The sequence below is a fragment of the Cinclus cinclus genome, chromosome 37 (assembly GCF_963662255.1).
Source record: "Cinclus cinclus chromosome 37, bCinCin1.1, whole genome shotgun sequence".
NCBI classification, from domain to species: Eukaryota; Metazoa; Chordata; class Aves; order Passeriformes; family Cinclidae; genus Cinclus; species Cinclus cinclus.
Window position 1 is genome coordinate 519,572 of NC_085082.1, and position 9,586 is coordinate 529,157.

Consider the following 9,586-nt stretch of genomic DNA (forward strand, 5'->3'; position numbering starts at 1 on the left):
TGTTTCCAGGCGGGTTTTGGGGTGATTTAGGGGTATTTTGGGGCTGTTTCCAGGCCGGGTTTTGGGGTGATTTAGGGGTATTTTGGGGTTGTTTCCAGACTGGGTTTTGGGGTGATTTAGGGTTATTTTGGGGCTGTTTCCAGACTGGGTTTTGGGGTGATTTAGGGGTATTTTGGGGCCGTTTCCAGGGCGGGTTTTGGGGTGATTTAGGGGTATTTTGGGGCTGTTTCCAGGCCGGGTTTTGGGGTGATTTAGGGTTATTTTGGGGCTGTTTCCAGGCTGGGTTTTGGGGTGATTTAGGGGTATTTTGGGGCCGTTTCCAGGGCGGGTTTTGGGGTGATTTAGGGGTATTTTGGGGTTGTTTCCAGGCTGGGTTTTGGGGTGATTTAGGGGTATTTTGGGGCTGTTTCCTGGCCGGGTTTTGGGGTGATTTAGGGGTATTTTGGGGTTGTTTCTAGGCTGGGTTTTGGGGTGATTTAGGGGTATTTTGGGGCTGTTTCCAGACTGGGTTTTGGGGTGATTTAGGGGTATTTTGGGGCTGTTTCCAGGCTGGGTTTTGGGGTGATTTAGGGGTATTTTGGGGCTGTTTCCAGGCTGGGTTTTGGGGTGATTTAGGGGTATTTTGGGGTTGTTTCCAGGCTGGGTTTTGGGGTGGTATCTGGGATGGTTTTGGGTTGTGTTTGGGGTGGTTCTGGGGATTACCCAGGACTGTTCCCAGGCCGGTTCCAAGCTCTCCCCCTGCCCCCTCTCAGCCGCCTTTCTCCTTCCTCTGCTGTCCCCTCACTGTCCCCCTGTCTCCTCACTGTCCCCTCACTGTCCCCTCACTGTCCCTCTGTCCCGTCACGGTCCCCTCAATGTCCCCTCACGGTCCCCTCAGTGTCCCCTCACTGTCCCCCTGTCCCCTCACTGTCCCCCTGTCCCCTCACTGTCCCTCTGTCCCCTCACTGTCCCCCTGTCCCCTCACTGTCCCCTCCCTGTCCCCTCACTGTCCCCTCACTGTCCCCTCAATGTCCCCTCACGGTCCCCTCTGTCCCCTCACTGTCCCCCTGTCCCCTCACGGTCCCTCTGTCCCCTCACTGTCCCCCTGTCCCCTCACTGTCCCTCTGTCCCCTCACTGTCCCCTCACTGTCCCCTCACTGTCCCCCTGTCCCCTCACTGTCCCCCTGTCCCCTCACTGTCCCTCTGTCCCCTCACTGTCCCCCTGTCCCCTCACTGTCCCCTCCCTGTCCCCTCACTGTCCCCTCACTGTCCCCCTGTCCCCTCACGGTCCCCTCTGTCCCCTCACTGTCCCCCTGTCCCCTCACGGTCCCTCTGTCCCCTCACTGTCCCCCTGTCCCCTCACTGTCCCCCTGTCCCCTCACTGTCCCTCTGTCCCCTCACTGTCCCCCTGTCCCCTCACTGTCCCTCTGTCCCCTCACTGTCCCCTCACTGTCCCCTCACTGTCCCCCTGTCCCCTCACTGTCCCCCCTGTCCCCTCACGGTCCCCTCTGTCCCCTCACTGTCCCCCTGTCCCCTCACGGTCCCTCTGTCCCCTCACTGTCCCCCTGTCCCCTCACTGTCCCCCTGTCCCCTCACGGTCCCCTCTGTCCCCTCACTGTCCCCCTGTCCCCTCACGGTCCCTCTGTCCCCTCACTGTCCCCCTGTCCCCTCACTGTCCCCCTGTCCCCTCACGGTCCCTCTGTCCCCTCACTGTCCCCCTGTCCCCTCACTGTCCCCCTGTCCCCTCACTGTCCCTCTGTCCCCTCACTGTCCCCCTGTCCCCTCACTGTCCCCTCACTGTCCCCTCACTGTCCCCCTGTCCCCTCACTGTCCCCCTGTCCCCTCACTGTCCCCTCCCTGTCCCCTCACTGTCCCCTCACGGTCCCTCTGTCCCCTCACTGTCCCCCTGTCCCCTCACTGTCCCCTCCCTGTCCCCTCACTGTCCCCTCACGGTCCCTCTGTCCCCTCACTGTCCCCCTGTCCCCTCACTGTCCCCCCTGTCCCCTCACGGTCCCCTCTGTCCCCTCACTGTCCCCCTGTCCCCTCACTGTCCCCCTGTCCCCTCACTGTCCCTCTGTCCCCTCACGGTCCCCTCTGTCCCCTCACTGTCCCCCTGTCCCCTCACTGTCCCCTCCCTGTCCCCTCACTGTCCCCTCACGGTCCCTCTGTCCCCTCACTGTCCCCCTGTCCCCTCACTGTCCCCCTGTCCCCTCACTGTCCCCTCCCTGTCCCCTCACTGTCCCCTCACGGTCCCTCTGTCCCCTCACTGTCCCCCTGTCCCCTCACTGTCCCCCTGTCCCCTCACTGTCCCCTCCCTGTCCCCTCACTGTCCCCTCACGGTCCCCTCTGTCCCCTCACTGTCCCCCTGTCCCCTCACTGTCCCCCTGTCCCCTCACTGTCCCTCTGTCCCCTCACTGTCCCCTCACTGTCCCCTCACTGTCCCCCTGTCCCCTCACGGTCCCCCCTGTCCCCTCACTGTCCCCTCACTGTCCCCCTGTCCCCTCACGGTCCCTCTGTCCCCTCACCGTGTCTCCAAGGATCCTTAGGCTCCACAGCCCCGGACACGATATCCTCGTCCGACGGGAACGTCACCCGCTTAGCCCCGGGCCTCCCCCGCCCGTCCCCCGGGGAGGCCTCAGCGGCCGCCGGGGCCGCGTCCCCCGCCGCGGCCTCGGCCTCGTCCATGGCGGAGCTCTCGGTTCCTCAGGGCATCGCCCGGAGCCTCGGGGGCCGCCCCGCAGCGAGGGAGGCCCCGGTACCGGGAGCGGCACCGGGAGCGGCACCGGGAGCGGCACCGAGCGGAGCCGGAGCCGCCGCCGCAACGGCCCCGCCGAGCCACGGCCGCGACGGCCGCACTTTCGACAAAGCCGTGAGGGGAACTGCCGGAGAGATCGGGACAACGGGGAAAATCCGTGAGGGGTGGGAATGGAAGGGATGGGGGAAAGGAGAAAGGACGGGGCAGAAGGGATCGGGAAGAGGAGGAGGAGGAGGAGGAGGAGGAAGCGACGCGGTCGTGGCGAATCTGCGGAGGTGAATCTGCGGCGGGGTTAGGGGCGGCAGATTCGACACGGCCGGGAAAATGTGGGGGAAATCGGGGAAAATTTGGGAAAAGGGAGAAGGGGGGAGAGGGAAAAGGGAAAGGGGAGGGGAAGGAAGAGGGGGGAGAGCGGTGAGGGGGCTCCGGTGGCAGCGGGGGCGTGGAGCTCTCGGGGGTGCGGGTGGCGAATCGGCGGAGCGGCGGCCAGCGCTGGGTCGGGAGCGGCGTGGGGACAGGACCGGGACCGGCACCGGGACCGGCACCGGGACCTGGAACGGGACGGGGATTGGAACGGGAACGGGACCAGGAACGGGACCGGACTGGGATTGGAACGGGACCGGGACCGGGACCGGGATCGGGATCGGGATCGGGATCGGGATCGGGATCGGGACTGGACTGTGATTGGAACGGGAACGGGAACGGGACCGGGACCGGGACCGGGATCGGGATCGGGACTGGACTGTGATTGGAACGGGAACGGGACCGGGACCTGGACTGGGATTGGAACGGGACCGGGACCGGGACCTGGATCGGGATCAGGATCGGGACTGGACTGGAACACGACCGGGAACAGGATCAGGACCGGGAACGGGACCGGACTGGGATTGGACCGGGAACGGACCTGGACTTCGAACGGGATCGGGATCGGACCGGGAACAGGATCCGGACCGGGACCAGGACCGGGAACAGGATCGGGACAGAGAAACCCACACGGAACCGGGAATCCCACACGGGTACTGGACCGGGAACGGGACTGGGACCGGGAACGGGAACGGGATCGGGATCGGGATCGGGACCGGGAACGGGAACGGGATCGGGATCGGGAACGGGAACGGGATCGGGACAGAAAAATCCACTCGGGACCGGGAATCCCACACGGGTACTGGACCGGGACCGGGACCGGGAACGGGAACGGGATCGGGATCGGGATCGGGATCGGGATCGGGATCGGGACAGAGAAACCCACTTGGGACTGGAACTGGGATCGGGAACCCCACACGGGAGTGGGAACTGGAACGGGACAGAAAAATCCACTCGGGACTGGGACTGGGTCGGGACCGGGACTGGGCTGGGACAGAAAATCCCACTCAGGACTGGGAATCCCACACGGGACCGGGACCGGGACCGGGACTGGGACCGGGAATGGGAACGGGAACGGGATCGGGAACCCCACATGGGTATGGGATCGGGACCGGGACTGGGAATTCCACACGGGACCGGGACCGGGACTGGGAATCCCATTTGGGATCGGGACCGGGACCGGGAATTCCACACGGGACCGGGACCGGGACTGGGAATCCCATTTGGGATCGGGACCGGGACTGGGACAACTTGGAATGATCCGCCCCCTTTTTTTCCTCCCATTCAATTTTCTTTTTTTCTCCCATTTCCCCCCTTTTCCCCCTCCCATTCAATTCCCATTTCCCCCTTTCTTCCCTCCAATTAAATTTCCTTTCCCCCCCAATTTTCCCCCCAATTTCCCCCCCTTCCCCCCCAATTTTCCCCCTTTTCCCCCAATTTCCCCCATTTTTCCCTCTCTTCCCCCAATTTTTCCCCCTTTCCCCCAAATTTCCCCCCAATTTCCCCCCCAATTCCCCCAATTTTACCCCCTTCCCCCCAATTTTCCCCCAATTTTTCCCCGATTTCCCCCCAATTTCCCCAATATTCCCCCCCTTCTCTCCCCCAATTTTTCCCCCCCAATTTTTCCCCCCAATTTTTCCCCCCAATTTTTCCCCCCTATTCCCCTCCAGCCCTTCCATGAGCTCTCCCATCCCCATTCCCGTGGGAATTCTGCGCCTCCCTCGCGGCCCGGACCCCTCCGGCAAGCGCGGCTTTTCCAGCGGTGCCATCCCGGAGAGGACTCCCGGGAACAGCGGGGATCGTCCCGGTCCGGATCCCGGGAACAGCGGGGATCGTCCCGGTCCGGATCCCGGGAATTGCGGGGATCGTCCCGGTCCGGATCCCGGGAACAGCGGGGATCGTCCCGGTCCGGATCCCGGGAATTGCGGGGATCGTCCCGGTCCGGATCCCGGGAATTGCGGGGATCGTCCCGGTCCGGATCCCGAGAACAGCGGGGATCGTCCCGGTCCGGATCCCGAGAATCGCGGGGATCGTCCCGGTCCGGATCCCGAGAATCGCGGGGATCGTCCCGGTCCGGATCCCGGGAACAGCGGGGCTCGTCCCGGCCCGGTACCGGATCCCGGGAATTGCGGGGCTCGTCCCGGCCCGGTACCGGATCCCGGGAACAGCGGGAGGGAGCAGCGGGCCCGGGCCGGGCTGCGGGAGCGGTTCCTGCTCCTGCTGGGCCGGGCCCGGGGGCGCCGCTCTCGCTTCTCGCTGCGCTCGGGGCTGCTCCTGCCGGCCGAGCTGGGGGCGGCGGATCCGCGCTCCGGAGCCTTCCAGGTCAGCTCCGTCCGTCCGTCCGTCCGTCCGTCCCTCCCTCCCAGCTCCTTGCCCGGCTTTTTATCCCAGCTTTAACTCACCTTGCCCGACTTTAACTCACCTTGCCCAGCTTTAACTCACCTTGCCCAGCTTTAACTCACTCACCTTGCCCGGCTTTAACTCACTCACCTTGCCCGGCTTTAACTCACTCACCTTGCCCGGCTTTAACTCACTCACCTTGCCCGGCTTTAACTCACTCACCTTGCCCGGCTTTAACTCACTCACCTTGCCCAGCTTTAACTCACTCACCTTGCCCGGCTTTAACTCACCTTGCCCGGCTTTAACTCACCTTGCCCGGCTTTAACTCACTCACCTTGCCCGGCTTTAACTCTCTCACCTTGCCCGGCTTTAACTCACCTTGCCCGGCTTTAACTCACTCACCTTGCCCAGCTTTAACTCACTCACCTTGCCCGGCTTTAACTCACCTTGCCCAGCTTTAACTCACCTTGCCCAGCTTTAACTCACCTTGCCCGACTTTAACTCACCTTGCCCGGCTTTAACTCACCTTGCCCAGCTTTAACTCACTCACCTTGCCCGACTTTAACTCACTCACCTTGCCCGGCTTTAACTCACCTTGCCCGGCTTTAACTCACCTTGCCCAGCTTTAACTCACCTTGCCCGGCTTTAACTCACCTTGCCCGGCTTTAACTCACCTTGCCCAGCTTTAACTCACCTTGCCCGGCTTTAACTCACCTTGCCCGGCTTTAACTCACTCACCTTGCCCGACTTTAACTCACTCACCTTGCCCGGCTTTAACTCACTCACCTTGCCCGGCTTTAACTCACCTTGCCCGGCTTTAACTCACCTTGCCCAGCTTTAACTCACTCACCTTGCCCGGCTTTAACTCTCTCACCTTGCCCGGCTTTAACTCACTCACCTTGCCCGGCTTTAACTCTCTCACCTTGCCCGGCTTTAACTCACTCACCTTGCCCGACTTTAACTCACTCACCTTGCCCGGCTTTTTATCCCAATTTTCCCATCTTTTCCTCACCTTTCCCAGCTTTTTATCCCAATTTTCCCAGCCCTTCTCCCAGCTTTTCCTCAGCTTTCCCAGCTTTTTATCCCACCTTTAACTCACTGACCTTGCCGGGCTTTTTATCCCACTTTTCCCAGCTTTTTATCCCATTTTTCCCAGCCCTTCTCCCAACTTTTCCTCACCTTGCCCAGCTTTATATCCCATTTTTCCCAGCTTTTTTCCCATTTTTCCCAGCTTTTTTTCCCCATTTTTCTCAGCTTCTTTCCCATTTTTTTCCTGCTTTTCCCAGCTTTTTTTCCCATTTTCCCCTAATTTTCCCAGCTGTTCTCCATTTATTTCCCATTTTTCCCAGCTTTTTTCCCAGCTTTTTATCCCATTTTTCCCAGCTTCTTTCCCATTTTTCCCAGCTTTTTTCCCATTTTTCTCAGCTTTTTATCCCATTTTTCCCAGCTTTTATCTCACTTTTCCCAGCTTCTTTCCCATTTTTTTCCTCATTTTCCCACCTATTTTCCATTTATTTCCTGCTTTTCCCAGCTTTCCTCCCAATTTTTCCTCACTTTTCCCAGCTTTTTATCCCATTTTTCCCAGCTTTTTATCCCATTTTTCCCAGCTTTTTATCCCATTTTTCCCAGCTTTTTTCCCATTTTTCCCAGCTTTTTTCCCCATTTTTCCCATCTTTTTTTTCCCATTTTTTTCCTGCTTTTCCCAGCTTTTTTTCCCATTTTTTCCTCATTTTCCCAGCTGTTCTCCATTTATTTCCCATTTTTCCAGCTTTTTTCCCTGATTTTTTTTCCTGTTTTTTCCAGCTTTTTTTCCCAATTTTTCCTGATTTTCCAGCTTTTTTCCCCATTTTTTTCCTACTTTTCCCACATTTTCCCACTTTTCCCCTTGTGCTTTTTTTTTTCCCCCCTGGATTTTCCCCATTTTTCTCACATTCCCATTTTTTTCCTTTTTCTGACTTCTCCCATTTTTTTCAATTTAATTTCTAATTTTCCCGTTTTTCCTCAAACTTCCCCGGTTTTTTTCCCTGTTTTTTTTCCCTGTTTTTTTTCCCTGTTTCCCACCCCCCCCCCCCCTCCTCTTTTCCCACTTTTCCCCGTTTTTTTTTTTTTATGGATTTGTTTTTTTCCAGGTGGATTCTCTGCAGACTCCTCTGGGAATTCAGGGATCAGCTCTGCTGCGCTCGGGGGACGTCCTGGAATTCTCCTTTTCCTTGGAATAAAATCCTGGAATTCTCCTTTTCCCTGGAATAAACTCCTGGAATTCTCCTTTTCCTTGGAATAAAATCCTGGAATTTTCCTTGGAATAAACTCCTGGAATTTTCCTTTTCCTTGGAATAAACTCCTGGAATTTTCCCTGGAATAAACTCCCGGAATTCTCCTTTTCCTTGGAATAAAATCCTGGAATTTTCCCTGGAATAAACTCCTGGAATTCTCCTTTTCCCTGGAATAAACTCCTGGAATTCTCCTTTTCCTTGGAATAAAATCCTGGAATTTTCCCTGGAATAAACTCCTGGAATTTTCCCTGGAATAAACTCCTGGAATTTTCCCTGGAATAAACTCCTGGAATTTTCCTTTTCCTTGGAATAAAATCCTGGAATTCTCCTTTTCCTTGGAATAAACTCCTGGAATTCTCCTTTTCCTTGGAATAAAATCCTGGAATTTTCCCTGGAATAAACTCCTGGAATTTTCCTTTTCCTTGGAATAAATTCCTGGAACTTTCACTGGAATAAACTCCTGGAATTTTCCCTGGAATAAACCCCTGGAATTTTCCTTTTCCTTGGAATAAACTCCTGGAATTTTCCCTGGAATAAACTCCTGGAATTTTCCTTTTCCTTGGAATAAACTCCTGGAATTCTCCTTTTCCCTGGAATAAACTCCTGGAATTCTCCTTTTCCTTGGAATAAAATCCTGGAATTTTCCTTGGAATAAAATCCTGGAATTTTCCTTTTCCTTGGAATAAACTCCTGGAATTTTCCCTGGAATAAACTCCTGGAATTTTCCTTTTCCTTGGAATAAACTCCTGGAATTCTCCTTTTCCTTGGAATAAACTCCTGGAATTTTCCCTGGAATAAACTCCTGGAATTTTCCTTTTCCTTGAAATAAACTCCTTGAATTTTCTTTGGAATAAACTCCTGGAATTCTTGTTTTCCTTGGAATAAAATCCTGGAATTTTCCCTGGAATAAACTCCTAGAATTTTCCTTTTCCTTGGAATAAACTCCTGGAATTCTCCTTTTCCTTGGAATAAACTCCTGGAATTTTCCCTGGAATAAACTCCTGGAATTCTCCTTTTCCTTGGAATAAATTCCTGGAATTTTCCCTGGAATAAACTCCTGGAATTTTCCCTGGAACAAACCCCTGAGATAATAAATTGAATTTTCCTGATTTTTTTCACCACCTTATTTTGTCCTTTTTTTTTTTTTTTCCCTTTTTTTTCCAGGTGTTTCCCCCATTTTTTTTCCTGCCCTTTTCCCACTTTTCCCATTTTTCCTGACTTTTCCCCCATTTTTCCTGATTTTTTCCCATTTTTCCTGCTATTTTCCCATTTTTCCTGATATTTTTTCCCATTTTTCCCGACATTTTCCCCCATTTTTCCTGATTTTTCCCCCATTTTTCCTGATATTTTTTCCATTTTTCCTGATATTTTTTCCCATTTTTCCTGATTTTTTTCCCATTTTTCCTGATTTTTCTCCCATTTTTCCTGATTTTTTCCCCCATTTTTCCCGACATTTCCCCCCCATTTTTCCTGATTTTTCCCCCATTTTTCCTGATATTTTTTCCCCATTTTTCCTGATTTTTTTCCCATTTTTCCTGATTTTTCTCCCATTTTTCCTGATTTTTTTCCCATTTTTCCTGATTTTTCCCCCATTTTTCCTGATATTTTTTCCCATTTTTCCTGATTTTTCCCCCCATTTTTCCCGACATTTCCCCCCCACTTTTCCTGATTTTTCCCCCATTTTTCCTGATTTTCCCCCCATTTTTCCTGATATTTTTCCCCCATTTTTCCTGATTTTTCCCCCATTTTTCCTGATATTTTTCCCCCATTTTTCCTGATTTTTCCCCCATTTTTCCTGATTTTTCCCCCATTTTTCCTGATATTTTTTTCCCATTTTTCCTGATTTTTCCCCCATTTTTCCTGATTTTCACCCATT

The 9,586-nt window shown here is 54.7% G+C and overlaps 1 protein-coding gene across 1 annotated transcript in view; it reads right to left on the reverse strand.

Moving 5' to 3' along the window:
- Positions 1–2,664, reverse strand: part of PPP1R37 (protein phosphatase 1 regulatory subunit 37) — a 55,040-nt gene extending 52,376 nt beyond the window's left edge. The window contains exon 1 of the mRNA XM_062512444.1: positions 2,505–2,664. Within this exon, the coding sequence (XP_062368428.1) occupies positions 2,505–2,664 (160 nt within the window). The remainder of the gene's footprint in view (positions 1–2,504) is intronic.
- Positions 2,665–9,586: the final 6,922 nt, after the last annotated feature.